At 44.7% G+C, this 22,539-nt stretch overlaps 1 protein-coding gene across 3 annotated transcripts in view; it reads left to right on the top strand.

Moving 5' to 3' along the window:
- LOC136625178 (ankyrin repeat and SOCS box protein 9-like) overlaps window positions 1-19,027 on the top strand; it is a 44,352-nt gene extending 25,325 nt beyond the window's left edge. For 2 of the 3 annotated variants that reach the window (XM_066599190.1, XM_066599191.1), the window contains 4 exons: window positions 1,810-1,960; window positions 13,969-14,103; window positions 16,237-16,428; window positions 18,798-19,027. In XM_066599190.1, coding sequence (XP_066455287.1) covers window positions 1,810-1,960; window positions 13,969-14,103; window positions 16,237-16,428; window positions 18,798-18,922 — 603 coding nt within the window. In that variant the 3' untranslated portion in view covers window positions 18,923-19,027. The remainder of the gene's footprint in view (window positions 1-1,809; window positions 1,961-13,968; window positions 14,104-16,236; window positions 16,429-18,797) is intronic. The other variant, XM_066599192.1, reaches the window with a different exon arrangement.
- The last annotated feature ends 3,512 nt before the right edge of the window (window positions 19,028-22,539 follow it).

The following is a 22,539-nucleotide window of genomic DNA, read 5'->3' as shown; positions in this document are numbered from 1 at the left end:
CAATTAACCCCACCTGTGGGATGTGCTGCTAGGAACCTTAGTACTACAGATCCAGGCAGCACACCCTGACATCAACGACCTTCTCATTCAAATTGCCAACCTGGAGCAACTGCTACAGTCTTCCCCTTCAGATTCTCTTCATAAAGAATTATTAAAATTACAACATAATTTAAAGCTCGCACTTCTAGAGGATTACTATAATATTCTGAAACTCTCTCATATGTCGTTTTACTCTTCATTTAACACGCCATCAAGATTGATGACTAACCTAGGTAAACAGCTGCAAGGGAGAGTTAAAATCCACTGAGATCTAATAGTTTGGGTGTTAAAATTTACCACCCTGAAAACATAACTGACGAATTTAGTGCTTTCCACTTTAACGGGAAAAAAAAAGGGTTGGTACGGTGTTAGCCAGTAGACCAAAATGTGATTGTTCTCAGTCAGAAAAACCAAGTAATCTTGTAGATATGATACCTTTTAATGGCTAACAAAAATACATGATGTTACAGCAAGCTTTTGGACCACTCAGGGTCCTTCCTCAGGCATATTAGAACAAAACTAAGGACATATTTACTATAGCACATGATCACACGGGAGGGCATGAACATGGTGAACTTAATTTGCATTAGATAAATACCAGAGACAGAGGGTAAGACGGCACAGAAATGTTGGGATTAATAGCATTTAGATAAATACCAGGGAGGGATGACCATAACAGTAAATAATTAGTCCAGTGACAAGCAATGTGAAAAGAATGTGAAATCTCTCCTTCAGACCTGCAAACAAGGAAGATGGGACAATACCTCTGCAGCGCCACCTATTGAATGGCAGAATTCCTTCAAATCAATGTATGAGTTTTTACCAAGTCTGTAAAACAATGATTGGAATAGCACCCCTTCTGGGTGCTTTCCTTGAGGAGAGACGATGCCATCCCTCAACCCACTCACCCCCCCAGGTGTCTCTACACACCCCCTGGGTGCTCTCCTTAAGGACAACCCTCTTGACCTCCTTCACACCTTTCATATTCTCCACTAATACAAGAACCCCGCTCCAAGGTTCATTCTATTTTTGAGGGTATCAAAAATGTCCATAAATGTATACTCCCAAATTCTTCTGTGATGCTGCGACTTGAAGTTGCCCTTCAATCTGCTCTATGTTGTGTACGTGACCACAAAAATGTTTTGCCACAGGTAATTCAGTCTTTCCCTTTCGAATTGTGTGGCGATGAGATTTCATCCTGGCTTTCAGTTTTTGTCCTGTTTCTCCAACATAAAGCTCCACAGCAGGACATTCACTGCACATCATCAGGTGCACAACATCAGACATGGAACATGTGAATGTCCCCGGGACCTTATAGTCCTGCTGTGTGCTGGGGATTTGTATCCTGTCAGCGTTCCGTACATGTGAGATGGTCTTACAGCTCCTTACATTATAGGGATAAGTTGTAAAGAACACATCTCAAACTTATTGCCCTAAACAGCCATTTAAATTGGGGCGTGGTTGTGTCCCATGGACAAAAAACACACAGTAAAATACACTGCTCGTTCATAGCACCAATATGTTTTGCTGAGGCATACGCCCCTTTGAAGCTGCTCTTAAGGCATCAAAGCGCTTTATTTTAATCTATGACTTAGAAATCTCAGACTTTCCGTTGTTCTGTATTATTTCAGTGACACCTTCCCTTTAAGAGGCTTTTCTTGGAAACGTAATTTTTTTTCTTTCTTTCACAAATTCATTATTTCCAGTTTAAAAAAAAATGTTTACAATGGTTTAATAATGCACTCTGCTCTGTGATTGTTTCTCTTCCAGGTCATTAGCCCGGACATCAACTGGAGAACCCCAATATTCAATGCTTGCGTTAGCGGCAGTGTGACTTGTGTCAATTTACTTTTACAGTACGGGGCCAGTCCGCATGCAGTATGTGATGTTGCATCACCAATACATGAGGCATGTAAGAGAGGTAAGTAGCCATGCAGGGCCCTTTGTACTTTGTACTGGTTATGTGGAGTATGAATTCTATAGATCCAAATATAAGTATTTGCTCACTGTAAGGACATTGGACTGTCTAGACCAGAGGTGTCCAACCCACGGCCCTGGATGGCTATAAAGGCTAAGGGAGGCCGGTGCAGATTGAATCTAGAGGAGGCGAGGTTGTTGGCTCATACAGATGACGAGGCAGTGGGTGGCACTTGCAGCTCTATGACTAACTGACTCATTTAGTCACTCCCGATCCAGAGTGCGGCCGTGATTCTCCTTCCTGTCCTCCCGACTCCTGACTGCTCATATTCAGTGTTGACGTGAGGATGAAAGACGCTGGTCTCATCGTGGCCAGGCCACGCTGTGAGTCCCACCCCTGGTGTCAGAAACCGGTCCATGGTTGTGAAGTTCAAACTGAAGTCACTCCGGGTTCAGTGTGCGTCCGTGATTCTCCTTCCTCTCCTCCCGAGTCTTGACCGCCCCTATCCAATGTTGACATGAGGATGGAAGACGGTGCTCACCTCTGTCTGTCACCACTGCGCCATCATACAACATCCAGGTGTTACAAATCGGCGCTGATTCCATATCAAATCCATCAAAAAGTGCCACCTTCATTTGAGTTGTAATCCGTAGTTTGCATGTCGGAGTCTATAGAGCGCGGATTCTGAGGCGCGCTGATTGTAAATCTGCATTGCGAAAAAAAGGGGATGAGATGTGACTTTGTGATGCAGATTGCATGGGGAACCCATGTCAAATTAGTCCCACTGAATGAAGCTAAAATCTGCAGCACCACAAATGCCAATCACAGGGGAATTTCTGGAGCCGAGAGGGGAGGCTTCCTATAAACTCTTCCTTGGCCACCAAGAGAGCCCGGCCGGCCCTGCTGCCAAGGCTCAAGAAATTAAGCCTGCAGAAAACTGATAAGGAACACATACGCTGGATATTTTGACCTGGCTGTTTTGGCGCTCTGATATAAGTTAATGGTTAAAGTTCTCTGCAGTTGTTCCTTCTATCTGTTTTTGGCTGAGTTGAGAGACGACCTATACGAGCTATACAACCTATCCAACCTATACGACCTCCATTACCCCTCTTAAATGAGTCACCAGTAATAATCATAGTGTATCACAGTTCTTCCTGATTAATCATCTATATATTATACTCCAGAGAGCTTGAAGGAAAAGGAGCATGAGATGCACTGTATCAGAGATGCCACAAGGAGGCAGCTGTGCTCATATCTTCTCTTGGACAGTATTGGAACTTAGTTGTTCAAGTCGTCGTCCGGTTGGAAACAATTGTGGGCCTGTTCTCAGTATAGGTCATCGATAGTAAATTATTGGGAGTCTGTCACCCAGGAACACCACCAATCAGCTGTTCGCCAGAAGTAGGGCACAGGATTAAAGCCTCTGCTCCTGCAATCAAGAGCAGGTCAGGTCTTTGGCTGTCAGACACAGCCAAGGACCTGGAGGGGAAGGTAGAAGCATTTTTTAACTACTTCTGCCTTCTCCTTTCCAGGCTACATAGCGCTCAATGTATGCTATGTACTAAAGAGTGAAAGTGAAAGTATTAATTGCAATATTTGACCCGGCAATCACCTGACCACCAGGTGCCCTCTGTCAAAGCAGAGCTGCAGGGTCTTTGCAGATCCAGATCAGCTCTCTCAGGGACTACTGTTACTACAGGGAAATGTTTTCCCCTGTAATTGCAGCTCCTATGGATGCATCAGCTACAGGGGAAAAGTATGAAAAAAAAAAAAAAATACCATATGAATGTCCTCCAGAGGTCTTATATGACATCATGGGGGACATAGATGGTAAAAAATAAATGGTTACAAAAATAAATGTAAAAAAATTAGAGAATAAAATAAAAAAATATGCATAAAAAAAAGAAAATGACCCAAAACCGACACCAAGCAAAACCATTGCCGTATGTACCCTGTAATCCAAAACTATATTGTATACCAAAATGTTCAAAACAAAATGAGGAACGCATTCCTGTACTTTATTTTAGCGTAACTATACTAGTTTCAAAAAATAAATATGAATTTAAAAAAAAATCTTTTAAAAACTGAAAAGGAAAAATGGAAAAAAGTCAGTGAAAAAAAGATAGAAAAAAAAGGAATATTTGCAGTTGAAAAAAAATAGGGCAATAAAACCATCACATGGGTAAAATTCCTAAAGGACCAAAACCCCCTGATCGTTAAGGGGTTAAAGGCAGAGTCTCATTCACTTCAGTGGGAGAATTCTGAGTAAGAACAGGATCGTGCTCAGATGTTAGTAAGGCCTCTTTCAGACGAGTGGCTTTTTTGCGCACAAATAGCCACGCAAAAAGAACGCGTCTATCAGAACCAATGGTTTCCTATTGAAGCATTCAGATGAACGATTTTTAGACGCGCAAAATATTCGCACTCGCAAAAGATAGGACAGGCGTGGCTACAATGCCCGCATCTAAGGTGCGCGCTGCGAGAAAAGATAGGACCTGCATTTTGCGCAGGAGTTCCCATTGACTCCTATGGGAACTGGATGAACACGTAGAACGCACCACGAATCATATGAAATTGTGTGCGAATGTAGATTGCGCTTTTAGCTTCGTTAATGCGATTTTTCCCCACGTGAGCGGTGATATTTTTGCACGGCTATTTGTGTGCAAAAAAAACACTCGTCTGACCGAGGCCTAATGAAGAGTTTGCTCGCATGAGTGTCGGTGTAAGGCTGGGTACACCCAGGGCGGCTTTGCCGCGGATTGCCGTTGCATATCCGCACTGCGGCAAAACCACTGCGTTTGCAGTGCAATGCAGCATAAATGAGATTTGCCAAAAAAGCTGGTGAGAGTGCAGATTTTTTCCGCACAGCCGCAGTGCAACTGCGGCGCGGTTTTAAAAGATGCAGCATGTTCATTCTTCGGGCTTTTCCGCAGCGATTTTTTTGTCCATAGACCTCTATGGACGCAGCCAAATACGCAGTAAAAAGTAAAAAAGTGCTGCGGAAAAAAACACTTGCGGATTTTTCCGCATGAAAATCCGCAGAAAAATCCGCAAGCCCAAATTAACTTTTGAAGCGGTTTCTCGTGCATTTAAGTTTGAAAACACATTGCCGTGGGCACAAGTATGTTCGTCAGTACTGAGTGTAGCTGCGCCTGAACAAGGGAGATTTTCTCTCCCTCGCCAGCAGTTCAAACTTCATGTGGGAGCACAGGAATTTGAAAAAAAAGGCGGAAAGATAGCGTCTGCCCGATCTTCCCCGCACCGATCTTCCCCGTTCACTACATACAGGGTAGATGGGGCAAGTCCTATATTTTCTCGGCCGTACAAATCACGCCCGAGAAATCCCTGCAGTGAAAACGAAATCACTGAACTCCTATTAAGATCAGTGGTTTTGTTTTGTCCCGGTATACGGCCTGTGATTATCACAGTTGTCACCAAGTGGAAGAATGTATCAAGTGGGGTACCACAAGGCTCTGTCCTAGGCCCAGTGATCAACATTTTTATAAATGATCTGGAGGAGGGAATTGATGGGAAACTGACCAAATTTGCCGACGACACAAAGCCAGGAGGGATAGCTAACACTAGGGAAGAGAGAGAAAGGATTCAAAAAGATATAGAAAAGCTTGCACAGTGAGCAGCGACTAACAGAATGGTATTTACTAGAGATGAGCGAGCATACTCGTCCGAGCTTGATACTCGTTCGAGTATTAGGGTGTTCGAGATGCTCGTTACTCGTAACGAGTACCACGCGGTGTTCGGGTTACTTTCATTTTCTTCCCTGAGAAATTTGCGCGCTTTTCTGGCCAATAGAAAGACAGGGAAGGCATTACAACTTCCCCCTGCAACGTTCAAGCCCTATACCACCCCCCTGCAGTGAGTGGCTGGCGAGATTAGGTGTCACCCGAGTATTAAAATCTGCCCCTCCCGCGGCTCGCCACAGATGCATTCTGACATTAGTTCAGGGAAAGTGCTATCGTGTTGGAGCTGCTATAGGGAGAGCGTTAGGAGTATTTTAGGTTTCAAGAACCCCAACGGTCCTTCTTAGGCCATAGAAATCGCAGATCGCACCTATGTGCGATCTGCGATTTCTGTTCTCTTCTCTATATGCGCTCAATGGGCCGGCTGCAGCAGCGCCGACCCCATTGAGAACATATAGAAGACAAATCATTCTTCTCTGCCACAGCTGTAACAGTTGTGGCAGAGAAGAACGATGTTTGCCCATTGAATTCAATGGAGCGGCAATACAGCAGGTTCCACTGAAAGCAATGGGCTGCCGGCGAGCGCGGGGATGAATTGTCGGGAAGGGCTTAAATATATAAGCCCTTCCCTGCAATTCATCCAGAAATGTGTTACAATAAAAATATATACCGTATATACCGGCGTATAAGGCGACGGGGCGTATAAGACGACCCCCCAACTGTCACCTTATACGCCGGCAATACAGTGGAGCAAAGAATAAAAATCATTACTCACTTCTTCTGACGTTCTGCAGTGCTCCTGCAGGCTGTCGCTCCCTCCTGGTTCCCGGCAGAGCATTGCTTTCTCTACGAAGGGCTTTAAATCCCCGCCTCCAGAAACACACGTGCCTTCAGCCAATCACAGCCACTGACAATGATGTCATTGAATGGCTGTGATTGGCTGTGTTTCTGGAGGCGGGGATTTCAAGCCCTGCGTCCAGAAAGCAATGCTCTGCCGGGAACCAGGAGGGAGCGACAGCCTGCAGGAGCGCCGCAGAACGTCAGAAGAAGTGAGTAATGATTTTTATTCTTTGCTCCACTGTATTCCCGGCGTATAAGGTGACAGTTGGGGGGTCGTCTTATACGCCCCGTCGCCTTATACGCCGGTATATATTTTTATTGTAACACATTTCTGGATGAATTGCAGGGAAGGGCTTATATATTTAAGCCCTTCCCGACAATTCATCCTGCGATCGCCGGCAGCCCATTGCTTTCAGTGGAACCTGCTGTACTGCTGGCTCCATTGAATTCAATGGGCAAACATCGTTCTTCTCTGCCACAGCTGTTAGAGCTATGGCAGAGGAGAACGATCTTTACGATGACAGTGCAGGGGGGGGGGCACTCTTGCCACTATTGTGGCTTAATAGTGGGACCTGGGAACTTGAGATGCAGCCCAACATGTAGCCCCTCGCCTGTCCTATCCGTTGCTGTGTCGTTCCCATCACTTTCTTGAATTGCCCAGATTTTCACAAACGAAAACCTTAGCGAGCATCGGCGATATACAAAAATGCTCGGGTCGCCCATTGACTTCAATGGGGTTCGTTACTCGAAACGAACTCTCGAGCATTGCGAAAATTTCGTCCCGAGTAACGAGCACCCGAGCATTTTGGTGTTCGCTCATCTCTAGTATTTACCAAGGAGAAATGCAAAGTCCTACATCTGGGCAAGAAAAATGAAAAACGCATATTCAGAATGGGGGGAATTAAGCTAAGCAGCAGCACATGTGAAAAAGACTTGGGTATACTAATAGATCATCGACTGAACACGAGTCAACAATGTGATGCAGCAGGCAAAAAGGCAAACACAATTCTGGGAAGTATTAAGAGAAGCATAGAGTCTAGATCACGTGAGGTCATTATTCCCCTCTACTCTTCCTTAGTCAGACCTCTTCTGGAATACTGTGTCCAGTTCTGGGCACCCCACTTTAAAAAAGACATAGACAAACTGGGGCAAGTTCAGAGAAGAGTTACCAAAATGGTGAGCGGTCTGCAAATCATGTCCTATGAGGAACGGTTAAAGGATCTGGGAATGTTTAGCTTGCAAAAAAAAAGGCTGAGAGGAGACTTAAAGGAGATGTCCCGCGCCGAAACGGGTTTTTTTTTTTTAAACCCCCCCCCCGTTCGGCGCGAGACAACCCCGATGCAGGGGTTAAAAAAACCACCCGCACAGCGCTTACCTGAATCCCGGCGGTCCGGTGACTTCAATACTTACCGCTGAAGATGGCCGCCGGGATCTTCTACCTTCGTGGACCGCAGCTCTTCTGTGCGGTCCACTGCCGATTCCAGCCTCCTGATTGGCTGGAATCGGCACGTGACGGGGCGGAGCTACACGGAGCCGCTCTCTGGCACGAGCGGCTCCATAGAAGAAAGCAGAAGACCCGGACTGCGCAAGCGCGGCTAATTTGGCCATCGGAGGGCGAAAATTAGTCGGCTCCATGGAAACGAGGACGCCAGCAACGGAGCAGGTAAGTATAAAACTTTTTATAACTTCTGTATGGCTCATAATTAATGCACAATGTACATTACAAAGTGCATTATTATGGCCATACAGAAGTGTATAGACCCACTTGCTGCCTCGGGACAACCCCTTTAATAGCTGTCTACAAATATCTGAAGGGCTGTCATGGTGCAGAGGGATCAGCCCTATTCTCATCTGTACAAGGAAAGACTAGAAGCAATGGGATGAAACTGAAAGGGAGGAGACACAGATTAGATATTAGACAGTGAGGGTGATCAATGAGTGGAACAGGTTACCACAGGAGGTGGGGAGTTCTCCTTCAATGGAAGTCTTCAAACAAAAGCTGGACAAATATCTGTCTGGGATGATTTAGTGATCCTGCACTGAGCAGGGGGTCGGACCCGATGACCCCGGAGGTCCCTTCCAACTCTACCATTCTATAATTCTAAGGGGAGAAATTCAAGCTCATGTGTTTTTTAGCCTTAAAAAAAAACAAACAAACACATAAATGTGCAGACTCAGCACTTCCTGGTTCTCTTATTTTTTTATTATGTTCCCCATGGTTACATGTGTTAAAAACAGAACAGGATAGCATGATGAACGTGTAATCCGTGTTTTAACTCCTTCATCGACTTGGATGGGAGTTTTTTGTTAGAAAATTGCAGAAAAATTGGACATGCGTTTTTAGGGGGGTGGGCGGAGGTTTGAGGGTGCGTTGACACGGGTTATTTTCGTGAGTGATATCTGACTGATTGTGATATAGTCAGATATTGAAAAGAGCACATTGCTTTCAATGTGTTTCTTCACATGAGCGATTTTATCTTGGACTGATGACCCGAGATTGGAAAAATCGCTGTATGCCATATTAATGCGATTGTGTTTTGGAATCATTTGTTACTTCCTACGGTAGCAAAAACGATTGTATCGCACTCACATGTAGATACAATTTTCATGCAAGCGCACTGCGATTTTTCCAGTTTTCCTATTGAAACATTATGAGATGTACGTAAAAATCGCATGTTGCAGAGATACAATGCATGCATTTTTCTTGCAAAATGCATTAAAACCGCAGCAAAAATCACAGGTTTAAAATGTCTCAAAATTAGTCTTCATGTCTTGGACCGATATCGCACTCTCCCATGTAACTGCATGTTTATGTGCACAAAAACCACGCGTCTATTGGAACCATTGGTTCCCTATGGTGTGTTCACATGTCCGTGTTTTACAGGCGTGCAACGCACATACCTGTAAAACATAGGACATGCGTGCACCATAGGTCCGTGATGCGTGCAAATACTCCCTGCGGTGAGTCCCCTTGTCACTGAACACTGTTACAGCAATGTCACAGTGTTAAGTGACAAGAGGACTCCCCGCGGGGAGTAAAAAATCCCCTGCCACAGCTGTTACAGGTGTGGCAGAGGATCGCGATAGTCTCCCATTGCTTTCAATAGGACCGGCGCTTCTGCAGTCCCGTTGAAGCAATGGGCTGCCAGCAAGCCCTACAGGGATTTTCGGGAAAGGGTTTTAAGTATAAGCCCTTCCCTGAAAATCATCTCTAGAATGTGTTAAAATTAAAAAATGTTTATATTCTTACCTCTCCTCAGCTCCCGGGGCTCAGGCGTGTCCAGCCTGTCTTCTCTCTGCACTGCTCTGAAGCTCTTTCAGCAGGTAGAGATTTAAAATCCCCGCCTGCTGAAAGGGCTTTATCTGATTGCCTGAGCGCTCAGCCAATCACAGGCAGCACTCAGCCATTCATTGAATGACAGCTGAGTACAGCCTGTTATTGGTCACAGCACTCAGCCAATCACAGTCAGCACTTGCCAATTCATAGAATTCTAATTGACGCGCCTGAGCCCCGGCAGCTGAGGAGAGGTGAGTGTTTATTTTCTTTTTATTTTCAACACATTCTGGGGATGATTTTCAGGAAAGGGCTTATATTTAAAGCCCTTCCCCGAAAATCCTTGTAGGGCTTGCTGGCAGCCCATTGCTTTCAATGGGACTACATAAGCGCTGGTCGAAAAGAGGAAGTTGGTCAAATCGAAAGAGAAAAAAACAGCTAAAACCGAGAGACCTGTAAAGTTGTATCTAAAAGTGCTGGTTTAGGAGACTGCAAGGTGAGCATTAGGTCCACATGTGTTTAACTGTAGATGTCCAAGGCAAAAGACTGCTGTCCCCGTGATATTGGCTCATGCACATAATATGACTCTTTTCAAACGGCTCTGTGCACACATTCCCATAGAGATGAATGGAAAAGCACATGTACAGAGACGTCTGAAAAGAGTCAAGCTGTGTGCTCGCCAACTTTGCGAGGACACAGCGTACGGATGTAGGACACAGTAACTATGAAAAACAGCTCTCCATACTCTCACCTTTTGAGTAGTATATGGGGCTCAAAGGTGATGACTGCTTCCTTTAATGTAATTTAATGTAGTCTTCCTCTTGGTTTTAGACAAACTCTTATATTAAAGGGCCACTCCAGCAAAAACACATTTTTTCATCCCTATCTTGACTGCCTATCACACTCTAGAGTTCTCCTCGGTGTACTACAGCCACTTTCATGCTGTGCAGCCTCCTGTCTGATGCTGAAAATTTAGCTGTATACTTATGGTCTGTAGCTAATTTAGAATAATATGAAATGCAATGATGATCACCCCCCCTGCAGGCACACATGGTACAGCCTCTAGCTAATTCTGTGCTCATGCATCATGGGATTAATTTGAAAGTGAAAACAAAATTTTCACAGTCAAACTGGTGCCTGATAGCCATAAAACAGGAGACTGCACAGCATGGAAGGGACTGGAATACACAGAGAAGACCTCCAGAATGTGACAGGCAATCAGGTGAGGTTGGCAGGGATGGATTGGCACTTTAATATACACAGCTCCTGTCACAAAACTATAATAGAGGAGATCACAGCTCATCCCCCTGAATGTATACTTATTAATTAAATAGGTGTATACAGAAGGTAATGATTAAACTAAACCCACAGCAGGCAGAATGGTATAACTTTAGCTAATGCTGTGCTGATGCATCATAAGATAGATGTGAAACATAAAAGGGTTTTCTAGGGAGAATACTACTGAAGAGCTATTCTCAGGATAGGTCATCAATAGCTGATCGTCTGGGGTCTGTCACTCGGGACTCCAACCGATCAGCTGAACGGGCACGTGCTGTCAGCGCCGCAAATACACAGAGGGCAGAGCGGAAGCCTCCACGCCAACCTCTGTGTAGTGGCTGCCACTTGTAACTGCAGACATGGCTCTCATTGAAATCAATGAGAGCCATCATTGAAATCAATGAGAGCCATGCCGGCAGTTACAAGCACTGGCCACTACATGGTAGGTCAGCGCTGCGGCTTCAACTCTGACCTATGTGTATTTGGAGTGGAAGTTTCCGCGCCAACCTCCCACGTAATGGCTGGCGCTTGTAACTGCAGGCACGGCTCGCATTAAAATCAATGGCAGCCGTGCCTGCAGTTACAAGTGCCGGCCACTACACAGAGGGCAGCGCAGAGGCTTCCGCACTGACCTATGTGCCGCTGCGCCGGGGGGGGGGGCTGCCGCTGCGATGGGGGGGCTGTCGCTGCGATGGGGGGGGGGGGGCTGCGCCGGTTACCTGCTGCCTGGCGGTGGGTGACTGGTCGGCGGCTGCGGTGGGTCCGGTCGGCGGCTGCGGGGCGTCTGGTTGCCATGGAGACACAGCTGGCAGCGTCTCGGGAGCGCGCACGTCGGGCTGCAGCGAGCGACGGGAAAAGAGCCGGCGGCCATCTTGGGGAAACTTTTATAAGTTGCTGAAACGCTGGAACGGTAAGTACGAACCAGCTGGAAATGTCATTTACAGGGGGGCTTAGTAATGTGTACTTAATGGGGGGGACTGGACAAAAAAAAAAATTCACTGCTTCCTCGAGACATCTCCTTTAAGGGGGACAGAGATGAAAAAATGTGTTTTCACTGGACTGGCCCTTTAAAGACTGCATGTCCTGAGTTGTTGGAGATGGACACTTTTCTTCTTATTTTCCTTCTTCTTCCTCCCCACAAGGTGGACCACGGGGGGGGGGGGGGGGTGAGTTTTTGGGGACTTCTATTCAATATTCTCTTAATAGTTTGTGTATTCTGATACATCTTTTTTAATAATGGCATGTTCAGCAGTACTAGAAGAGCTTCTCCATAGACTTTAAAACCTTTTTTTATTCTGCTCTCATGATTATCTTCAAGTCTGAGGCCAGCGGAGTGATAAGAAGGTCTGGGTATTCCCAGCTGTGAGTGCATTCTTTCTGTTGTGACCTTGATGAAGCTTCACCTCCTCCTTTATAAGAACCTTGACATTGTGTAAATTTCACAGGTTGTTACATTGCGGGAAGAACCTGCAGCCTTTGTAAAGTTTCTTTTCTTTCCTCTGAACTGTTATGTCTCCCGGTACCGCCAGAGACATAAAACTAGTCAAACCATAGGAAGATAATTGCTGACAGAGTTGCTGTCTGTTGCCAAAAGGCTGGAGAAATATTATAAAAGCAGCGTCTTGGAAGTCTTTGTATTCAGATGGTATTCGTTTAATGACTACGGCTCTATTCATGTGGTTCTAATTTAATGTGCAAAGATAAGAATGTGAAATTAGTAACGTATCTAGGTAAGGAGTCATAGGGAGGAGGTGGTCATCAGCCTTAGACAATGGAGGGTTCCTCCGGCTCTTCACATTGTAACGAGCAAAGTTGACTTTGGTCATTCAATACTCTTTAGATAGATCAAAAATTGTAAAACAAAAAACACCTCTGCATACCTTTCCGTTTTCCTAGAACCTATGTAAGAAGATGATGAGGTTCTTGGGACCGACCAGCCACCACTTTCCTTAGTACCTATAGCTCATTGGCATACAGTAGGGTTTTAGGCTGAGTCCCGTAAACATAGAATGCCCGTTACAAGTGTACTTAGGGCTGGACCATCCAGTGGGCAATGAGGAACTTCAGGGCCTTATTTTTCAATGCTTACTTAAACGCAACTCAAACAATCCCGGTATTTGACTTCTTACCCATAACTAACAGCAGCCATCCGGATCTGATTGATAACTTCTCACCGGTCCTGGTGGCAAGAGGAAGACCAACAGGTTGTGGAGCACTCTCTACAGAATCAGCAATATTCGGCAAAGTTAGGACTCTAGGGGCCCTTTACTGGATTGTGCAAATCTGAATACCCGTTCAGCCTGTTCCATCTCCATTCACTGAGCAGTCATCGCTCCTGTATGATAATTGCTGGGCTGAAGCGCCCAACAGTCATCCTGTGTAAGAGGACCCAAATTGAAGTCAACCTTCACACTTCGCTTTCTTTCAATATCTCTTGAAAAGCCTCAGCTCTCTCACCCTTATCACATAGCAGCGACTTCTCACACAATGGTGCTCACAGGCTACTTTTTCGTTACACACTCCATATTTCTGGACACTCGTAAAACCACCCGCTACCCTGCTCATCTCCCCCATATATGACAACATAGAACAGAATTAGGATACGCACACATGGTGGAATGTAACATAGATTTTCCCATGTGGGTTCCGCTAAGCCGTGGATTTCTGCCAAAGATCCACATGAATAGACAATTCCGCATGCTGAATTTCCAATGTGATTCCACACAGATCTGCATTAAGAAATGTCACTATGCTCTAGTTCCAGGGACAGATGTATCTGGGGAATCTATGGGCTTTGGGTATTAACTTCCAGACCCTAAACATATATGGGTGGAGATCAGATCTCAGTGGGGTGTAAAACTAAAAATTGAAGGTAGACGCCATTATAATCAGCATCATTATCCCATGTTCTCCAATTTTAGGCCATACAGAATGTGCGGAGTCTTTGTCAAATGCTGGAGTCAGTATAGAGCAATACATAAATCACTTGGGCTCTCCACTATATGTTGCTTGTGAAAATGGAAAGGTGGAGACAGCGAGAAGACTACTCGAACTGGGTAAGAAACTGATCTTCATTTCTATCCATCAATTGATTTGTCTTCATATCACTGTCCCTGGGAATGTTACACGTCCGACTAGGGCTACAGCTTTAGTTGGCCAACATTATAGTTGTGCACCTGAAGCTTCCATAGAGAACCATTGAGTTGGACCTTTTATGGAACTTCATGCTTCTGCAACGTCTGATCTCACCAAAGTTGAGTGTCACTTAGTCATGTGACAGTCGCATCTTGATGATTTCAGTTAAAGACTTGTACTTTTTCTATGCAAATTACCAGAACTTTATTACTTAAAAAAATTAGGCACAATGAAGTTGCATGAAAGTTGAGCTAAAGTGATATTTGCAATGATGATGAACAACTAGGAAATTACATAAGTTGTCACATAGCTGCGGGTTTAGGCTATGCAGAGCCATATAGATTCAGCTCAAATGTGTGTTTCTCTTTGTAAAACCCTAAATTAAAGGGGTTTTCTGAGTTGTTTTTTTTTTTTTTTTTGGTAAAATAGGCATATCATGTAAAAAAAAAAACAACAGTCTGTACTCCCCGGTGCCGACTCTGAACAGCTCCAGTGTGGCAGCTCTGTTCACTCCACCTGCCCTGTATTATAGGACTTCACAGGCTGCTGCAGCCTATCACATAGATCTGCGATCGAATGTTAGGCCGCCTGCAGACGGGCGGAAATTCCGTGGCGGGATTTCCGCCGCTGAAAGCCTGCATAGGATTGCGTTAACAAACATAATCCTATGCAGACGGCTGCGGTTTGGCCGCACGAAATCTCGTGCGGCAAACAAACTGCAGCATGTACTATTTCTGTGCGGCGCTCTGCGAGCCCCGCACAGAAACGTCACTCACCTGCCCCCGGCTCCGGTCTGCACATGCCGGCGCATGAAAGATCCGGAGCTGCAGGGCGCTGATGAGTACGCGCTGCTCTCTGCAGGCACTCAGGTCGGGTCCCGCGGCGAGAATTCTCGCTGCCGGATCTGACCCGGCCGTCTGCAGGCGGCCTTAGAGAGGAGGAAAATGCTGAGGGGTGAAAACACTGGTATACAAGTTGGAGCATTGAGTGAAGGCAGGGAAGGGGTGAGAGCTTATTTTACAGGGAGCACCCACTGAGCTCTGAACTTGTTGGTGCACAAGCAGGTCATAGAAAGCAGGTCTTTAAAAAAAAAAGAAAAAAAAACAGAAATCAAAGGTTCACAAACCACAATGCAATTGGGCTTACTTACCATACATACTCGAGTATAAGCACATTTTTTAATGCTGAAAAATCCCCCCCTGGCTTATACTCGAGTGAGGTAAAAAACAACGAAAAAAACCAGCAATACTCAACTCCCAGCCAGCGTCTGTGTCCACGACGTCATGGTCTCCCTGGCGGTGCGGCAAGCTGCTTAAGAATTCTCCCCGCTGTCATCTTCCTGCTCGGCTTTGAATTCCCCCGCCGTCAGGGCTGTGTAAGTAAGCGCTGTGATTGCATCGAGTGCCAGCCAATCACCGCCGACGCTCGATAAACTAATCACAGCCATTCAGTTATGTCATTCACTGAATGGCTGTGAATGATCGAGCACCGGCTGTGATTGGCTGTCGCTCCATCCAATCACAGTGCTTACTTACACAGCGCTGACGGCCAGTGAGACCATTGTGCCGGGGACACAGACGCCGTCTGGGAGGTGAGTATTGCATTTTTTCTTTACCTAGTATATACTCGAGTCTAGCTAGGCCAATCTTAGTAAGACCTTCAGTAGGCTATGAGGGACAAATGTATTAAGAGGATCAAGCCTCTTTATATATTTGTATAATCGTTAACACCAGATGAAATACTATGCCAGATAGGAGCTGGAGTAGGCTTTTGATATAGTCTATGCCAGTTTCTTGCTTAGATTATAATAATTGTGACAGGCCACGTGCAGCCATGCCTCTTAATGTTGGTCATGCCTACTTTTTGAAACAGTGGCGAAAAGCTGCATAGGAGCCCTAAAAGTTGTAATTTTGGCATGTGCACCAAAATTGTGGCTTTTGGACACCAGAATACTGGCATCTAGGGCTTCATAAAGAAGCCGCAATGCATCTACGTTCTGAATTATGGATTTATTAACCTGTTTGGATTCAAGCATTTGTGATTTTTATCCCTAGGGGCAAGTGCAAATGTCGGTAAAGACCTGGACTCTCCATTACATGTTGCTGCAAAAAATGGCAATACAGAATTGGCAAACCTTCTCATTGACTATGGAGGAAGCATGCAATCTAAGAATGCAGATGGGAAACGGCCTTCGGAGATTGTCCCACTACACAGCAGTTTGCAGCGGCTCTTTTTAAAACGAGAAGGTAGAAATGAATCATTCACGTAGTTTGTGGTTGGGTATCAGATCAAATGTAGAGAGATGGAGAACGTTTGTAACACAATGTTTTAGATTTCTCAATTTAACTACATTGTGTGAGAAAAGAGTTATTTGTATGAGGGGGTACCAAAACGAAACAGCAATCTACTTCTGGTGGGCAGAGTGGTTACTAGTACCAGCTTCTGTTCATGGGTGGATGTCTGCAGAACCCTTCTGGGGTGGTATGCCAGCCGACGATGTTGGGGAAAGTTGCGTTCTGCTCCGTTTTTTTTTTTACAAGTTGGTCAGTTTTGTGCCTATTTTGTGATGGCTGTACTAATATCCACCCCGCCCACCAGAAGAAGATTCCTGTTTCTTTTGGGTACCCCTTCTTTATCATGTATATATCTAAAGGCCATTAAAACAACAAAACCTCTGCTGTTCCTTCGAAGACATGATTGCTGGTTGTATTTTAATCTTGTTCCCTCTTCATTGTGCTCAATGGAGAAGAAAAGAGCACATATCATATACTGTTCTGTCGTCAAATGGATGGTAGACCACAATGCCATCAACACAAGCTTCTCTGGGACAGGGATTAGTTGTTCCTCAGCACAGTCAGATCCTTCTTAAGACATATCAAACAAGTCTCTTGAAAATCAGTGATTATTGCTGAGCCTTCAGGAACCCATGATTGTATAATTGTAGTTTGCTGCAGTGAATAACTACAGTGTTTTCCAGAAAATAAGATAAGACCCTGTCTTATATTAATCTTTGCCCCAAAAGAGGCACTAGGTCTTATTTTCAGGGGATATCTTATTCTACTTACCTAGCAGGCTCGGTCCAAGTTCCTCTCACTGCTCTCCATAGCTCCGACGTGCTCCTCGCAGTCCTCGGCCGCTCATACAACATCACTTCTTTGTTGCGGGATTCATAAATCCCACCTACAGGACGCAATGGCTGTGATTGGTTCTTCAGCCGTTGCTCAGCCATTCAATGAAGCGCTAAATGAGCCAATGCAATTGCTGTGATCAATCAGCCAATCAACAGCCATTGTGTTGTAGAGGCAGGATTTATGAATTGGCTGAGCCGCAGCCAATCACAGCCATCGCATTGGTTCATCCAGCATTGCATTGATTGGCTTAGCAGCGGTCGAAAAACCAATACTGTATACTGCTCATAGCCAACCAATCTCACAATACTCCCTTTCAGCTGGATGCCAGGCACATTATACAGCAACCCTAACCTTTTGCAGTTCAATGGCAGCTCTTTACACCCACTCTCCTGATGGACCCTTTATGGTGTAACATGCCTCATCATCACAGTGACGCTTTAATCCTTTAAGGAACAGGCTGTTTTGTGCTTTGAGGGTCAGACACTTTTTTGGGATTTGGTGGTTTAAAATTTATTTTTGCTTCATTTTTTTCAGTGACATATAGGGTAATTTTTTATATATTTTTCACTAACTATTTTTTCCGTTTTTTAGTTTTATTAGGGGCAAAAAGGTAAAAAAATGATTTTTTTTCACATTTATAGTTATTTTTTTAAATTAGTATATTTATGCTAAAATAAACTATGGGAATGGGTTCCTCCTTTTGTTTCGGATGTTTTGATATATAATATGTATGGTTTTGGATTACAGGGCACTTATAGCGACGGTTTTTGTTGGCGTCTGCTTTGTGTTATTCTCTTTCTTTTGTATATATTGTTGTTTTAGTCTGTAATTTTGTTTTATTTATTTATGTAATTATGTTGTTTACTATCTATGTCCCCCATGGCGTCATATAAGACCTCTGGGGGACATTCACATGTTTTTTAAAAAATTTTTTATTTAACACTTCCCCACTGTAGCTGGGGCATCTATAGGAGCCCCAATTACAGGTGAAAACAACCCCTGTAGTGACATTAGTCACTGACAGAGCTGGCCAGGGTCTAGTATGACCCTCCAGCTCTGCTGTAGCTGAGAACCCTGGCGGTCACATGACCCACCGGCTCTCGGAGTGAAAGTTACACTTCTACTTTCACTTTCTACTCAGGGAAGGAAAAGACAGAAAGGGTTAAAAACTCTCCTGCCTTCTCCTCTGGGTTATCAGCTGTTACTAACAGCTGACAGCCCGTCCTGCCCTCTGATTGATTGCAAAAGCAGGAGGCTTAAAGCGTTACCGTAATTTTATTATGTGCGGGGCTTTAAGCCCGGGACCAAGTGTTGTATATTTACCGCACTTGGTCCTTAATAGGTTAACGCTGGTTGTCACTGTAGATCTTCTTCACTGTCTTCATGCTGCAGTGCTGTGATTGGCCGCTGCTCTACATACCAGAATCGCTTGTTTTCGATCCTGTGAGTTTACGCTGTTGACATTTATGGAATTCTTTTCCCAGGGCCGCCGACTTTGAAGCAGATTTGTCGCCTCTGTATTAGGAAGTGCCTCGGACGGAAACAGCATCATAGAATTTACCAGCTTTTACTTCCAGAAACTTTAAAAGAATATCTGTCCTACAGATAGCCTGTACATACATTGTATATGGTGGACTCCTCTTTAAGATGAGGTCCCCAGAGGACTTCAACAATCTCTGTACCTGCTGTCTATTAAATATATATCATAAAAACTCCATGGGTCATTTTGTCTTTATGTTGATGGATTGTTATTCTTTGTTGTGCCTCATGTATGAATTCTCTCTAAGAGGAAGTGAGACCCATAACAACCAATCAGTTGTTCAGAATCAGCAAAAACCCTATTCTGGGGGAACCCTGAACAAAACCATAAATGGCTAAATGAGTCAACTGGAGCCCAAAGGAGACTCCATTCGATATGGTTTCCCTTCGTTTCCATCATTTTTGGATGAAAGAATGACACAGTTGCCTAAACTGTTTTGTTATCCAAAAGCGATGAAAATGAATATAAATCATGTCAAATGGAGACCAAAAGTAGTCCTTGTTTCACTCATTAAAGTCTATGGTTCCATTCAGGGTTCTGTCTAAGTACTGCCTTGGGAATTTCAGAATTGAGGGACAGAAAGCCACAATGTTAACACAAACACTATGAAAGAAACCTAAGGCTGGGTTCACATGGGAGGATTCCCGACGGAAATGTCGCGGTTTGGCCGCCGGGAGAACCGCCGCCGAAAAAGTCGCGGCGGCTTTGAAGCGGCCCGGCCGCTTGCTCTTCCGCTGTGGCCGGCGCTCCCATAGAGGAGAGCGCGGCCGCAGCAGCAAAAAAAATGCTGCATTCGTCAAATCCGCACTACAGCAGCAGCTTCAGCCGGTTTAGCCGCAGCGGATTTGCCGTCCCGTATGGACGAGATTTCTGAGAAATCTCGTCCACCTGGCTGGCTAATCCCGGGATTAGCGGCCGCATGCGGATTTGCCGCGGCGAAATTCCGCACGGAATTTCTGCGGCAAATCCGCCCCGTGAACCCAGCCTTAGTCTAGTTTCACATGGCCAAGCACGATATTGGGCCATGAAACTCAGCCCGATATTGTGCTTGTGCGCTGTACAGGCGGATGCGAGGTGCTTTTCTGTCAAGAACGCCTCCCATAACTTCGGTGACATTGCGATCCTCCAGCGCGGCTTTCAGCCGTGTCGATGGATTGGCAACTGTTTTCAATGGGAAACCTTGCATCGCACGCCATGCAATGTGTTTTCTGGCCCCATTTGGAAAACAGTGAGCGATGTGTTCCGAGGGAACACCCAATCATAGGACATGCTGTAATTTTTTTGTTCCACACTAAGATGTGGGAAAAAAAAAAATCGCTCATATATATGACCCATTCAAAAGAATAGGGTTCATATTTGTGTGAGCCTTGATCCTGCCGGCCTGTAGTGAGCGCAGCGCCACTGGTCAGGTGATGCGTAAGTAGTGTCACCTGAGCAGCAGAGCTGCACTCACTAGAGAGCAAAAAGAAGTTGGGAGGTGAGCCGAAATCAGCTGACTGTTTTGGAAGAGGAAAGCAGGTTTCATCACCAACATAGAAAGGGGTTCTTTACTGTAAGAGCAGTTAGACTGTGGAACTCTCTGCCGGAGGAAGTGGTGATGGCAAAATCCATAGAGGAGTTTAAAAGGGGACTTGATGTCTTTCTGGAGAGGAAGGATATTATAGGTTATAAATCTTAGGTTAATTATTAATTCGGGTATACAGGCAGGTAGGAACTATTAGGGGTTGATCTAGGGAACAGTCTGATTGCCATTAGGGAGTCGGGAAGGAATTTTTTCCCCAAAAGGGCTAATTGGCTTCTGCTCTTGGGGTTTATTGCCTTCCTCTGGATCAACACAGGAGGATAGACAGGCTGGACTAGATGGACACTGTCCTCATTCGGCCTAACGAACTATGTTACTATGTTGTGGAACTTGCAAGTCTGAGTTAAAAAATTGCAGTTTATCCTATTTTGATGTGTTTTCATGGCGCCAAAATTGCCCATTTAAGTCAATGGGTGAATGAAAAACAAAGAATACACTCAGACGACATGGTGTGCACTTTGTGGTTTTTTTTCATGCATCCGTTAACTTCAATGGAAGTTTTAAATGACATCATTTGGGCTGCTTTCCTGTCTTTTTCCTTTACTCACGTGAAAACCGGAGGGCATCTTCAAATGGAGATATTTGCGCGTGCAAAGCACAGCGAATAGATCCAATAGATTACAATGTGTTTGTTCTCATTTCCTTTTCTCGCTCACGCAAAAATATTGGACCTGCTCTATTTTTTATATTTACACACCAAAGGGCTTCACAGACGTCTATGGGAGGTCTAGGTTTCAACAGGCGGGGCATTCTAAAGAGTACACAAGTCAGCAAATTAGTCGCCTGTGTCTAGTAATTAACACCACAAAAGCGCAGTTACAAGCTCGATTTTGTGTACATTCGCTCGCATTTGCGCATCCCCATAGACTCTTATTGTGCCCTGGACACCCAAATGTGCACAAAAACAGAGCATGTCGTGTATTTTCGCTGGTGGTGAGAGCGCTTGCTGAAAATCGCCCAATGTGAGTGAACCTATTGACACACATGGGCTTTAACCCTTTCCAATCCACTATCTGACGTCTGAAGACATTATGATTTAAGGCTGTACAGCTCCGATGTTGGAAGACATCTGTCGGGGTTCTCTTACTGTATATTGCCAGCCTCTCTGCTATCAGAGCCTATCCAATGTGTCACCTCATGCAGTACTGACTTAAGCCAGTAGATAGCGCCGTTGTATAACGGCAGAAAAAGAGTAAGCCCCCTAGGAAAACCAGGATATAAATTGGATTGGAAAGGGTTAATGGTTGCGGTTTCTGTAGCAGAATACACTGAATGCTCAGTCTTCATATATGTCCACAGCTCACAGCAATAATTAGAGCTGTCTAAAGATATTTCAGCAACTGATGCCTTCAGTTGAAGAAATAGCCATTTTTACATCACCAGCATAAACAACCGATCTGATTAGAAACTTACAAGGGCCATTGGACTCAAGCAGCCCTCGGAACACTGTATCACCTGACAATCGGTCCATGTAAAGGGACGAAAGGTTAGCTAACGAATGAGCCGATGCTCGTCCATCAGCTAATCACACGGTTTTGGCAAACATAAAAATGATCGCTGATCGGTGGTACATCTCCCAGTGTGAACAGGAAGATGTGCAGCTGGACTAGAGAGACTAGCTAACTCAAATCCTAGCGATTAGTGTAAAGCCCAGGTGACTTCACAGTTGAGCTACTGCTATATCCATCATGGGACACACATGCCAGGGTTCCAATGCAGCTCCCTAAAAGGGAAGAAAGCCCATTAGTGCTCTAAAAAATGCCATATGGTCAGCCACTAACAGGTTAATGGAGAGTTTACTTCATCAATCTGCATTTCACCTGACATTTCATTTTTCTCTGTGAATACACCGGAGAGAAGAAAAACTATTTAATAGATTTGCTTATTCCTCATTACTTTTTAAAGAGCCAACACTTTCAGTTATAATCTTTTTGCTTTTTATATAGTTAAAGAACAGTTTAGGGTAAGTTTTACTCTCTTTGGCATAGAGTTTCTTTCTCCCCTTTGCTGCTTTTATTTACTTTTGTACACCCTTTTTTAACCTTATAGCTTTTTAGTGCTCCTTCACTGCCTTCTTGTTTTAGTAGTTTAAATGTTTTTTTTG

This window comes from Eleutherodactylus coqui, chromosome 4, assembly GCF_035609145.1.
Source record: "Eleutherodactylus coqui strain aEleCoq1 chromosome 4, aEleCoq1.hap1, whole genome shotgun sequence".
Lineage (NCBI taxonomy): Eukaryota > Metazoa > Chordata > Amphibia > Anura > Eleutherodactylidae > Eleutherodactylus > Eleutherodactylus coqui.
This window is presented reverse-complemented; position numbering and strand designations above follow the sequence as displayed.